At 42.0% G+C, this 13,414-nt stretch overlaps 1 protein-coding gene across 1 annotated transcript; it reads right to left on the reverse strand.

The window, feature by feature from the left end:
* Positions 1–110: 110 nt before the first annotated feature.
* On the reverse strand, positions 111–12,955 carry LOC119414287. The gene is made up of 20 exons (XM_037681380.1): positions 12,806–12,955; positions 12,664–12,729; positions 12,541–12,588; positions 12,412–12,462; positions 12,268–12,333; positions 10,923–10,988; positions 10,570–10,623; positions 10,415–10,489; positions 10,275–10,346; positions 7,766–7,828; positions 7,460–7,531; positions 7,316–7,375; positions 7,167–7,235; positions 6,989–7,027; positions 6,800–6,880; positions 6,412–6,486; positions 5,678–5,717; positions 5,208–5,259; positions 4,717–5,131; positions 111–1,011 (listed from the first exon to the last, which is right to left on the reverse strand). The coding sequence occupies exons 1-20, from the start codon at positions 12,953–12,955 to the stop codon at positions 355–357; spliced, it is 2,271 nt and encodes a 756-aa protein (XP_037537308.1). The 3' UTR covers positions 111–354.
* Positions 12,956–13,414: the final 459 nt, after the last annotated feature.

The following is a 13,414-nucleotide window of genomic DNA, read 5'->3' on the forward strand; positions in this document are numbered from 1 at the left end:
CCTCTGAGGGACAACGGTTCAGGTTCAGGTCTGTCCTCTGAGGGACAGCAGTTCAGGTTCAGGTCTGTCCTCTGAGGGACGTCGTGTCCTCTCCCGTGATGACCTGTCTCTCGTGTTTCTCTTCGTCTCTGTTGCTCCTGCTGCTGCGCCTCCTCGAACCTTCATCCTTCATCCTCCCTGCTCCTCCTCCTCTGCGTGTGGTTTGTGTTCCTGTGACTCTTTTTCAATCTTCTCTTTCATTTTTCCGTCCGTTCGGACATTTTGTTTGTGTCCTCGTTAGTTTTACGGTTCTCCGGTTCTTTCCATTCTTCTTCTTTGGTCGATTCGTTCGTCTTTTCCTCATCAGGACTTTTCTCAGGTTTGGATTTCGTCAAAATCTCTCTGATGTTTTTCTCCTCCAGCTCCTTGCTCTCCTTCATGCCCTTCTCCTTTTTCTCCTTCAGTTTGAAGATGTCCCTTCCTGCTCCTCTTCTCCTCAGCGTCGGCATCGCCCTTCTTGTCCAGTTCCCCCTCCAGGATGTCGATCTCCTGCTCCAGCTCAGCCAGCTTCTTCGGGTCGGACTCCAGGTCAACCTCCACCTCCTCAATCTCCTCGTACTCCTCCACCTCGATGCCGTCCATCGTCTTCTGCAGCTGCGTCTTCACCTTGTTCAGGTCCAGGAGGCCCTCCTGGAGCTCTCTGCACACCTGCCGGATCTTCCCGGCGAACTTGGTCTTGGCGCCCTTGCGGAGCTCGTGGGAGTCCTTGGCGAGGAAGAAGACGTCCAGAGCGAGGAAGAGGGCGGACATGACACCCGTGGTGACGCTGATGGCCTGGGCAGCCTTGGCCACGCCCCTCGCGCTGCCCAGGATCTGCACGGTGCTGATGAGCTTGTCGGTGTTGATCATCAGGGCCTTCCCGGCACGGCCGCCCTCCTTCATCACGTGTTTGACGTTGTGGTTCAGAGCCTTCTTTGCAGCGCTCTCAGAGAACTCCTCAAAGTTCCGCTCCTGCAGGGAGTCCATTCCTTCCTGCGACGAAACCACAAGAGAGGAGGTGACGAGCGTTTCTACAACCGACGCCTCAGAGCCGTCAGATTGTCTCTTATTAAAGCTTTAAGTTGAAACGAGTTACAGTCGTTTTGGTGAAAAACAACGAACTGCTCGGTCTCACGCTCAGAGCAGGCGTCAGGAACGACTCTCAGCTACTACCACATCAGACATTAGCTTAATTTCTGCAACATCGACAGAGTTTAGCTTATCGTGTGTTGGTTAACGCTTCAGTCTCGTGGAGAAGAAACAAACCAAAACAGAATAAAAACTAAATCAGTCACATTTCTTTTGTTGCATTTTTATTTATTTGTGTCATTAAACCTGAGATGTTGTTTTTTTTTTAACTTTGTTGGAATCATTCTAAACACTCCCATAAACTCCCACGACTCCTTCAGTGTTCCTTAGGGGAAAACTGGCCCATTGAAACACGTTATAAATGCATTTTTTGTCCAACATTCATCATCTCTTATGAAATAAACGCATTCCTGTCAGTTACGTTTTTTTTTTTAAACCTCTATTTTTTATTTTTATGTTAACCCATCAGGTTGTGCTCTGATCTTACTTCTGAGGGATGCTGTCAAATCGCTTTTTAAAATATATATAAGCAGAGAAATAACATAATTAACTTTGTTTTTAAACACAAATACGACTCCATTTTAGTTCCCATTCCACGTCTTCATGCAGTGCACGGCCTTTTCTGAGCGGGTCGATGAGTTCTCTGTGATGACGGCCTCCTTTTTTAAATTAAAAATACAAACCGGATTCCAAAAAAGTTGGGACGCTAAACAAATTGTGAATAAAAACTGAATGCAATGATGTGGAGATGGCAAATATCAATATTTTATTCGTAATATAACATAGATGACAGATCAAAAGTTTAATCTGAGTAAATGTAACATTTAAAGGAAAAATATGTTGATTCAAAATTTCACAGTGTCAACAAATCCAAATAAAGTTGGGACAAGTAGCAATAAGTAGCTGGAAAAAGGAAATTGATCATATAATGAACATCTGGAAGACCAATTAACACTAATTAGGTCAATTGACAACATGATTGGGTATAAAAAGAGCTCAGAGTGTCAGTGTCTCTCAGAAGCCAAGATGGTAAGAGGATCACCAATTCCACCATTGTTGCGCAGAAAGATAGTGCAGCAATACCAGAATGGTGTTACCCAGCGTAAAATAGCAAAGACTTTTAAGTTATCATCATCAACCGTGCATAACATCATCAAAAGATTCAGAGAATCTGGAACAATCGCTGTGCGTAAGGGTCAAGGCCGTAAAACTCTACTGGATGCTCGTGATCTCTGGGCCCTTAAACGTCACTGCACCTCAAACAGGAATGCCACTGTCAAGGAAACAACAGAATGGGCTCAGGAATACTTCCAGAAAGCATTGTCAGTGAACACAATCCACCGTGCCATCCGCCGTTGCCAGCTGAAACTCTACAGTGCAAAGATGAAGCCATTTCTAAGCAAGCTCCACAAGCTCAGACGTTTGCACTGGGCCAGGGGTCATTTAAAATGGAGTGTGGCAAAATGGAAGACTGTTCTGTGGTCAGATGAGTCACGATTTGAAGTTCTTTATGGAACACTGGGACGCCATGTCATCCGGACCAGAGAGGACAAGGATAGCCCAAGTTGTTATCAACGCTCCGTTCACAAGCCTGCATCACTGATGGTATGGGGTTGCATGAGCGCTTGTGGCATGGGCAGCTTGCATGTCTGGAAAGGCACCATTAATGCAGAGAACTATGTTCAGGTTCTAGAACAACATATGCTCCCATCTAGACGTCATCTCTTTCAGGGAAGACCCTGCATTTTTCAACACGATAATGCCAGACCACATTCTGCAGCAATCTAAACATCATGGCAACGTAGGAGAAGGATCCGGGTACTGAAATGGCCAGCCTGCAGTCCAGATCTTTCACCTATAGAGAACATTTGATGCATCATAAAGAGGAAGGTGCGACAAAGAAGGCCCAAGACGATTGAACAGTTAGAGGCCTGTATTAGACATGAATGGGAGAGCATTCCTGTTTCTAAACTGGAGAAACTGGTCTCTGTCCCCAGACGTCTGTTGAGTGTTGTAAGAAGAAGGGGGGATGCCACGCAGTGGTAAAAATGGACTTGTCCCAACTTTTTTGGGATTTGTAGACGCCATGAAATTTGGAAACAACAGATTTTTCCCTTAAAATGAAACATTCTCTCAGTTTAAACTTTTGATCTGTGATTTGTGTTCTATTCTGAATAAAATATTAGATGTTGGCACCTCCACATCATTGCTTTCAGTTTTTATTCACAATTTGTTTAGTGTCCCAACTTTTTTGGAATCCAGTTTGTAGTTGGGACGGCTCCTGGCTTCGACGGGACACTAATGGACTGCTAAAGAAAAGCTTTGCTCATCAGTTGCTCCTCTTCAAAAGGTTTTCACGCCGACGCTAAGGAACCAAAGCGGTCGAACTTTGTGTTTCCGAGGGAGAAGAATAAAACATTTGTTGCAGTTTCGGTTTTCACCTGTAGGTCGTCCGTCTTCACACCCTCGTTATTCACTTCTTGGTTTGCGATCTTTTGTTTGGCACTGACGGCGTCACTTCAGGGCGATTATGAAAAATCCTGAAGAACTCGAGTCATTTTTTTCCGTCTTTTATTTTTAATTTAAAATAAGTGATTTCTTTTAAAGCGTGGCTCTGAAAACAAACTTCGGTCATTTTTTAATGATACGGCGACCACCCAACACAAAAACTAGTCAGTCTTTTAGAGCTGTCTCAGCTTGGGCAAAAAAAAAATATTTGTTTATTTTAAGTTTTAAAGATCTTTACTTAAAAAAAATATATATCCACAATTGAGTTTTTTATTTTATAACTCAACAAATATTTATTTTAAGGCAATAAAAAAGGCATTTTCCCATATAAGTACCTCAAGAATAACTTTGAGAAAACTCCAGTCCAGAGTTTTGTGAAGACCCTCCAGCCCACCGGTCCTTCAGGTCCGGTAGCTGGAAGGAACGTCTTGCTTGCAGTCGAATGTCCACGGGTCGCTTGGTGTTTGAACGTGGAGGTTTGTATTTATTTTTTAATTGCTACATATTTTTTCTAAACCTCTTCTTCTTCACAACGCCGTCGTGTTCTGCTTGTCGTGACTCGTATAATCTACCAGCTGCAGCACGGTGCGTCCACTAATGACGGGGGAAGCTAACGGGAGTCTGAGCTGCTCTGCGCCCGATTCTGCAGCCTGCGTGCACGTGGAACTGATGTTTTTAATACTCGTGCAACTCATATGTTTAAGGTCAAGTAAAGCAGTTTTGTCGGATGAGACGAGAAGCGGGAACTCATCAGGAAGTCCAGCAGGCATCGAGGCATCTCTTTCGGGATGACTGAAAGATCCTCCAGTAAATTTTTCGGAGACTAAGTATAAAAAACGAGCGCCACATAGAGCTAATATAAAAAGCATATATGAGCATAAAAAAATAACTATTAGGCTTTGTGGGAAAAATTGTGTGCATTGACTGCACCCAAATAAATAAATAAAAACCCGGACTGACAAGCGGGGCCTCCAACCAGCAGCTGCAGAAAACAGTTACTGGAACTGTGGCGACATTTTAAGATTAAATAAAGAGTTAATTCTGGAGGTCACTGAAATGAAACACCTGAAAGTAATTCAGAGAAGCGTTTCAAGCGTTCACCTGAACGAACTCCAAACACAGCCGGATGTCTTGGATCTCCTCCTGGTACCCCTGGATCATCTTCTCCACCTTCTTGCGGTCCATGTTGGAGTGAACCGTGTCCGTGATTTTGGCCGTCACCGACGTGATGTTACCGGCTGTCGCCACGCCGATCCCCACCGCCGTGACGATGATGGAGGCCCCGAAGGTGAAGGGGGCCAAGATGAGTCCGGTGATGGTGGTCACGCTGCCTGCCACGCTGGCCACGCCCCCACCCATGGCGGCCGACACCGTCTTCTTGTGGAAGTCGTCCGCGGCGTCGGCCACCGCCAGCAGCTCCAGGATGCGCTGCTGCAACGACGCCCCCCGCTGGTTGAAGAGGTGCACAAACACCCGGGCCGCCATGTAGACCCGATCGGCCGCCTGCTCCATCGCCCTGCAGAGACGACACGGACCTTAGAGACGCCCGAACCCCCAAAACAACCACGAACTTTAAATTAAAGGTCGTTTACATATCGTCGTCTTCCTCACGGAAATTAGAGCTCTCGTTCCACTCGGTCCAACCTGGAGACCAGCAACAAAACAATATGATTAGATCAAAAAACTAACAAATAAACAAAACAAACAATACGACCAGGTAAAAAACAAACAAAGAAAACAAAAAATACAAGCTGATCAAAACAAACAAACTAATGAACAAACAAAGCAATACAATCTGACGAAAAACAAACAAACAATACAATCAAGCAAACAAATACAATAGGATCAAAAACAAACAAATAAACAAACAAACAACACTATCAGATCAATACGATCAGATGAAAAACAAACAAATAAATAAAAACAAATAACACAATCATTTCAAAACAATCAGATCAAAACAAATGAACAAGACAAACAAACAAAAAAATGTGATCTGATCAAAACAAAAACTTAAAAAAATTAAACATTTTAGATTTTAAAACACACAAATGACACCAACCTTTCACAGAGTTCCACCACTCCATCAGCTCGTCGTTCTCCTGAAGAACACAAAGCTACTGAAGCTAAACCATAGCTGAAGTTTTTATAGAAGCTGAAATTAGGCCATTAAAGCTAAACAGCAGAAAACAAGCTCTTTACTCTTTTCAAACTTTCAGTTTGAAAAGAGTAAAGCACAATCCAAAAGCAAAACTAAAAAGACAAATGCTAGCTAAAAGTAGAAGAATAGTAGCTAAAAGTAGCAGAGTGACAGCTAAAAGTAACAGAGTGGCAGCTAAAAGTAGCAGAGTGCAGCTAAAAGTAGCAGAGTGACAGCTAAAAGTAACAGAGTGGCAGCTAAAAGTAGCAGAGTGGCAGCTAAAAGTAGCAGAATGACAGCTAAAAGAAGCAGAACAGTAGCTAAAAGTAGCAGAGTGACAGCTAAAAGTAGCAGAATGGCAGCTAAAAGTAGCAGAGTGGCAGCTAAAAGTAGCAGAATGACAGCTAAAAGTAGCAGAATAGTAGCTAAAAGTAGCAGAGTGGCAGCTAAAAGTAGCAGAGTACAGCTAAAAGTAGCAGAGTGGCAGCTAAAAGTAGCAGAATGACAGCTAAAAGTAGCAGAATGACAGCTAAAAGTAGCAGAGTGGCAGCTAAAAGTAGCAGAATAGTAGCTAAAAGTAACAAAGTGGCAGCTAAAAGTAGCAGAGTACAGTTAAAAGTAGCAGAGTGGCAGCTAAAGTTGCACGTTAAACAAACCTGCTCGGCTTCAGCTGCAGTTTCTTCAGTTGGATAAGCTGCCATCTCTACAGGCTCGACCATCACTGTGTTCTCCTAAAAACAAACAAATTCTACTTGAAGTTATGAAATGCAACACAAACAAATGAGCAATTTAGGGTTTTAATTGAAACTATCATTTTTAAAAATGGCTTCAAATGATCCAAAAGCGTTTCACACCATCAGTGTTTCACATCACATTCATCCACAGAGAACACGTTTAAGATGTTGTCATCAATATGTGCTAAAAGATGCTGAACATTATAAAATGTTAGTCTTCTGTGAAGTTTCAGGTTTTTTTTTTTATCTGATATTTAACGAGCTTCATGATATAGATGTAAACTACAATAAAAACGGTTTTATTCAACACCTCGTTCTTTGTTCCGCCCTGTGGTGCATTCAGGTCCTGCATCTCCAGGGTCTCCTCGAGGACGAGCATCTTCTCTGAACTCTGGAGCCAAAATACAGTAATGTCAAAAATGTACATGCAGCAGGTTGAAATGTTTTCATATTCAGGCAGCGTGTGCGTGAAGGAAGTCCTTTAAACGGCAGGAAATACCTGCTTGGGTTGAGTTTTCTTGATCCGGAACGACACGACCTGTGAAAACCAAAAGTAAAACAACGAAGGAAGTTTAATACCGAGGCTCAAACGATGCAATCAAAAAATAAAAAGTGTAATTTGGGGCATTGTACTTGGGCTTCTTTTCATCACGTTTTTAAAGATGAAAACAACTCACTCGTCTTTGCTTCTTTACGGTTCTTTTGAGTTGCAGCCCGGCTCCTGTTGGCGGAGGACGATCTTCTCCCTGAGAGGTTTTTTTTCCTAGTTATTTATACTTTGTGTAAAAAAAGGTTTTAATAAAAATAGATAAACGTCTGTTCATACTTGCATCTCTGAACTTTTGGGCGTTCGCCTGAAGAGCCCTGAAAACCCGATTGTTTTTTCCTGCAAAATAAAAAGCATTTGTTTGGTCTCAGCACAAAATATTACATAAAAGGTGAAGAAATGTCAAATCAAAACACTCCTCACCTTTGTGGTGCTTGAAGCATCGGAAAGATTATCGTTACTCGCCAACGTTTCATCCTGAGCTGAAACCGCATCCTTTAAAAATCAAATAATGAGATAAAAGACACGTTTAGGTTCAAACAAGGTTCTTGACGAATACAAAACTTTATTCGTCAGACATTTTGCCCCTCAGACGTTCTTGTAAGAAAAAGAATGGAGAACGTTTACTTTACATCTCGTTTTTTTGCTGCTACACTGAGACAAAGAGTCAAACGTGCTCATGTTTGCAGCACGTTGTGTTTTAGTTTCTTTCTTTCAGGAATCTCTCACCTTCCCGATCTCTGTGAGGCTGTCGCAGCTCGCCGAGAATCGCGTCGAGTCGCTGAGAGGGTCCTGAGGACGAAAAAAGAGGGTCTGCAATCCGTGTAAAAAGTGAAAAGTGTTTTGTGACTCGAAGCTGCAAGAGTTAAGACGAGGTCGACGTTGAGAATGGGCCATGAGTACAGTGTTCACCCTCCTGCTGTCCTTGGGTCAAAATAACCCGACTGAGGCCTCTGAAGTCATTTTGACCCAACGACAGCAGCCTAACTGATGGCCTCGTTTTTGAGTTTTGAAACAAGGACACCAGAAAGTCAAAATAAATGTACTTTTTTTCGTTTTTTACAATTTTACAACATTTTCAGGCTAATAAAAACATTTTAAGAGTCATCAGGGTGAAAAAACAAAACAAGGTTACAGCGATCATCATGTCATCGTGCTACAGTTTAACGTTTCATTGAAGAAAGTCACTCCCATAAATCTGGGTCATGAAGCCGGATGGCTCATGGGACTCATGCACGCTTCTATCACAAACACTTCCTGGAAGCCGATTGGCTCGTGAACCCAAATCTGTAAATATAAAAGTTTTGTCACAAACGCCCTCAGACCCGTGCACTCTGTTATACTTGACCTGCTGCAGCAAAATAAATCTCCACAAACGATAATGATCAGCTAAGGTGCGTTAAATAGATCTTTACGTCTGGAAGTGAGCAGCAGAAGAGGCGGTCCAAGGAGAGAAGCACAATATTTGGAGTTTAAACACTGAAGTCTGACTCACATAATGATGCTGCCTTCCATTTGCTCTCTGAAGTAGCAACTAGGCCTGTCACGATAACAAGTTTTGCTGGGCGATTAATTGTCTCAGAAGTTATTGCGATAAATGATAATATTGTTTGAAATTTGACAATAATTAGCAATTGCTGTCAAATTTAAGAAGAAATGTTGGTTAATTTTATTTTGAGTGTAGTACCTTTTAGACCTTCGGGACTGTTTGAACCGAAGGATGGATAGTGAGGGAGCGAGCAGCGTGTCTCTTTAAGGTCGTTTTCACACCAGATAGTCCGGTAGACTCGGTTCGGGACCAATATTCATGACCTTTTGTTTACATTTGAGCTGGTGCGTTTGCATTCACACTGCACTGTGCAGTCGAGCCAACCTGTTGAACCAACCTGTTCCCCCGCTCGCCTGTGGGGGCGCTGCACCAAGAACTACTGAAGGAAACGACACAAAAACATGTGAAAACATGTCTTCTTCTTCTGTAAATAAAAATAAAAACGAAGTGGCATCAAGTTTTAGCAGTTTTAGGAGTTATATTTTGTCATTTTTCAAAAATGGACTTAGCATGAGCAGAAGATGAGACAGAAGACCACGAAGAATATTGTTTTTCACACAAGGCAGCTGACGGCTCCATATAAGGTCAGAGAAATGTGTGTTTGTTTACCCTGCAGAGCGGGGCTCGGTCTGTTTACATTCACACTGTACTCGAACCGCGCTGGAGTTCGATTCTACCGGACCGAGACCTAGGTTTTAGCCTGGGCCAGAGTTCGCCTTTTTGTTCCGTGACAGAGTTCGATGGCGCGTTCACACCTCCCTAAACGAACCGGACTTTCAAGGAAAACGAGCTAGAGTTCGATTAAAGCGGACTAAATAGGGCTGGTGTGAATGTACCCTAAGAAAAATGGGAGGGAGGCCTCTTGACGTGACATGAGCTGTCTCTCTTTCCTTTTTTTTAGTTCTCAAAATGGCGGGCGCTCGGTGTGGATTGAGCTCTTTAGCATAGCATTTTTGACACAAAGCTTTTAATAAAAAAAATCAGTAAACAAGTTTTCAGCTTCTTTTTGCAGAGCAAAACAACTTTTACACAAAGGCACGGGTTTTAACAGTGAATTTTGGAGCTTTGACAAGCCGGAGGTTTTTTCCCCCAAGGTTGGCCTGTTAGCTTAGCTTCTCAGCTTAGCTGTTTTTAACGATCCAAAAACGCAATTTTGAACAGTTAAAATGGATTTTAAAGAAAGAAAGAGAAAGGGAGGGGTCAGTGAAGAGCACCGGAGTTGAGTCTTTTTTCATCCAGTGTCTTCAGTAGAAAGAGAGAGACACGAAGAGACGATGAAGCAGATAAATGAAAATGAGGTTGATCATTTTTATTTATCATGCGATTATCGCGACAGGTCTAGTAGAAACTTCTGAATTTGTGAGAAAAATCAACTGAAGTGCCCTTCTGACTCAGAAAATCAGATTCCCAATCTCAAAATCCAATATGGCTGACTCGTGCATGAAAGATTGTTAGCTGCAGAAATAAACCAATTAAAAAAAATAATAATTAAATCCAGTCAACCAGACAAAAGCGGAGGAATCCTTCACTATCGGTTTTGCTGATTTTCGTTAGTCTGGTCAATGAGCGCCAACGCTGAGCTGAACCACGAGTTCTGCTCGGAGTCTGTTTCCTGCTTCAAGTTCAGACTCATTCAGAAACATTCTTTAGTTTTTAGAATGACACCGCCATAAAAACAGATGTGCTCACCTGGGTCACAACAGAACGTGGAGCTGGTTTCGGCAACTTCTTAAAAATCACCGCCCGTCCTCCCGCTTTCTCCTGTGACAACGTTAAAAGTTAGCAATCGGCGTCCGACAACACGAGTCTGCGTTTACAAACGTCCGTACCTTTGACGTGTTCGTCTCAAACAGATCCTCTGAACTTCCAAACAACTTTTTGTCCTTGTTTGTTGTGTTCGACTCCTGAACGCCAACAACAACAAAAAAAAAAAACAGTCAACTCGAAAACGACAAATCAAACTGCTGAAGTTGGTTTACTGCACCTCCTCTGTGGCTTTGGGAGTTTTCTTAAACATGCCACTGAAAATGCTTTTGTCCTGAAAACAGAAAGAAAAGGAATTAATGTTTTATTTAGATCAGGTCTGTGTGAAATATGTTAAATGTTACATTAGTTTTTGAACTTTTAGTGACAAATTACTGCACAAAAATCAACTAAACTGTAAATGTGTTTCCCTTCCGACGAACTATTGTATACATAATCAGTACATTTACGTCAGAACACAACAAATAATGTGAAATACATATTTCTGTATTTGGAAACGTGGTTCATAAAGTTCTGAATTTAAGTGTTTTTGTTGTGTCAGACAAGAAGGACTGAAGGGAAGATGCTCCTCACCTCATCGAACAGGTCCTCTGAACTCAACCATCTTTTGAAAATCCCGGCCGGACCTCCTTTCTTCTCCTAAAACAAACATTTCTTTTTATAAGTTAGTGAAAATGGAAACGTCATCCTGAGCTCACCGAGGAGGTGTTTGTGCTTCGCTTCAAACTGCTCGACGACGTTTGAAACATGAAAACATTCACCAGTTATTTGTGCAGAACATCAAACAAAAAGGCCGAGGCGTCCTTAAAGCTCAGATGATTTATGGAGGAAAGTCCACCACATATTTATTTATTTAGTTTTTAATTATGTGAATAAACTGTTCCTGATAACGATTCTGTAGTATCGTTTCAAATGCTCCCCGTGTTCCCCGTCATCACTTTACTACACAGAAATACGACCCGTCGAAACCCGTTAAACATGTTTTAGAACTCATCTTTGTTATATCATAAAATAATGCATTCCTTTTAATTATGTTTATTTTCACCTCCGCATCTCATCTTTTGGTTTTATATTAAGTTAAGAGACAGCTTGAGACGGACGAGCAAATATTTAAATAAAGACCATCTTCTGAGGAAAACGACAGAGTTGGAGCCGTTTTGATCAAAGGATGAACTCACGCAACACAAGATCAAAGATGACCCTCAGCTACTACCACACCAGGTTTCTGCTCTATTCCTGTAAAACCGACGGACATTTTATTTCCTACAGAGTGGTGGATTAAAGAGTTGTCTTTCTGAGAGTTTCAGTAAAATATGTCCAGTGGTTCACAAGGTATTTTGCTAACACAACGAACAAATACACAGATGGGCAACAAAAGTGTTTCCCCTCCACCTTTGGCCAGGAGATAAATGGTCTGAACCATACAATCCTTCAGATTTTACAGAATCTAAACCCTCAAAGGAACTGACTGATCGTGGTGGTTCCCAACCCTGGTCCTTGTGGAACACCATCCTGCATGTTTTAGTTGTTTTCCTGCTTTGACACATTTGATTTGAATTAATGGGATTCTGAAGAACTTGATGAAGTAATTAAATCACTGAATCAAGTGTGTTGGAGCAGGAAACAACTAAAACATGCAGGATGGTGTTCCTCAAGGACCAGTGTTGGAAACCACTGGTTTAATCAATGATCATTTCCTGACCTACCAGTGGTGGTCCAGAGCTTAAAATAAACTTATTACAGTGCAGCTTTAAGGACAGGCAGACTGGAATCAAGCCTCAAACATTAAAGGATTTATTCAGAAACATTTTTAGGGTTTGATCTGTAGCCTGGTCTGATTTCACTTCATGTTTTTATGATGCGAGTCACCACAGCTGAGACAGAAACTCAAGGGGAAGTGGTTTTAGAAGTGAAATACCTTCGGATCAGTCATTTCTGTCAGATTCTCGCTGCTGGCAGGGAGCGGATCCTCAGGGCTCACTTCCTAGGTTTAAAAGCAGAAAACGGTTTAGAAAAGCTTCACATCTGGATATAATGAAATCACCTGCTGCTGCTACTGTACCTCTGCTGGTTTCTGTGCTTGTCTGAACGTGTAGATGAAAATATGTTTCTCCTGTAAGTAAGACACAGAGTTGGTAAACGCCGTGGCTGAAAGTTGGTTTGAGATGAGTTTTATTTACGTCAAACGGACCTCGTTATCCTCAGACAGGTCTTCACTGCCAGCTGACAGCTCCCTGTCCTGAAACAGAGTCACATCGAAGCTTGAAATGCTTCAAAATTGTGGAAAAGTTTAGAAATATTTCCGATTATTTACCGTTGCCTCAGTCCTTTCTCCGCTGGAAGTCTTTCTGAGGAATCCATTGAACAAACTACCTTTCTCCTGATAAAATGTCAAAATAAAAACTTTAGAAAACGCCTGGGAGTCTTTTTAAAATGTCTGATTTGAACTCTCTGACCTGTTTGTTCTCAGAAAAATCCTCATGGCTGACGGCAACCTCAGAGTCAGAAGACACACCCTGCAAAGAAAGACTGATTCTGTGTTCACACACTTTGTTTTCTAAGGTTGACTTAATCAAAAAAAAAAAAAAAAGATCAGCCATGTGCATTATTCCAAAACAGAATCCTCCTCGGTAATTTCTCTGTGGTCAGTTTTACATTTTAGGTGAGAATTATTATCAAGCAAAAGGAACAGAACAGAATCCTGCGTTAAGAAGAGTGGGTAAAAACAATGAATGGATGAACAGATGGAAGGATGGATAAACAGACAGATGGAGGGTGAATGAATGAATAAATGAACGGATGGAAGGATGGACTGCTGCACGGATGGATGACGGATGAATTGATGAATAGATGAAGGAAGAGTGAAAAAATGGATGCATGACTGACAGAGATGTAAGGAAGAGCAGATGGATGGATGGATGAACAGAGTTGAATGGATGGATGATCAATCAGTTGGATGGATGCTGGATGGATGAACATAGTTGGATGGATGGATGAACAGATAGTTGGATGGATAGTTGATGGATGGATGGATGAACAGACAGTTGGATGATGGATGGATGGAT

Source organism: Nematolebias whitei, chromosome 9 (genome assembly GCF_014905685.2).
Source record: "Nematolebias whitei isolate Nwh7 chromosome 9, NemWhi1, whole genome shotgun sequence".
Taxonomy (NCBI): Eukaryota; Metazoa; Chordata; class Actinopteri; order Cyprinodontiformes; family Rivulidae; genus Nematolebias; species Nematolebias whitei.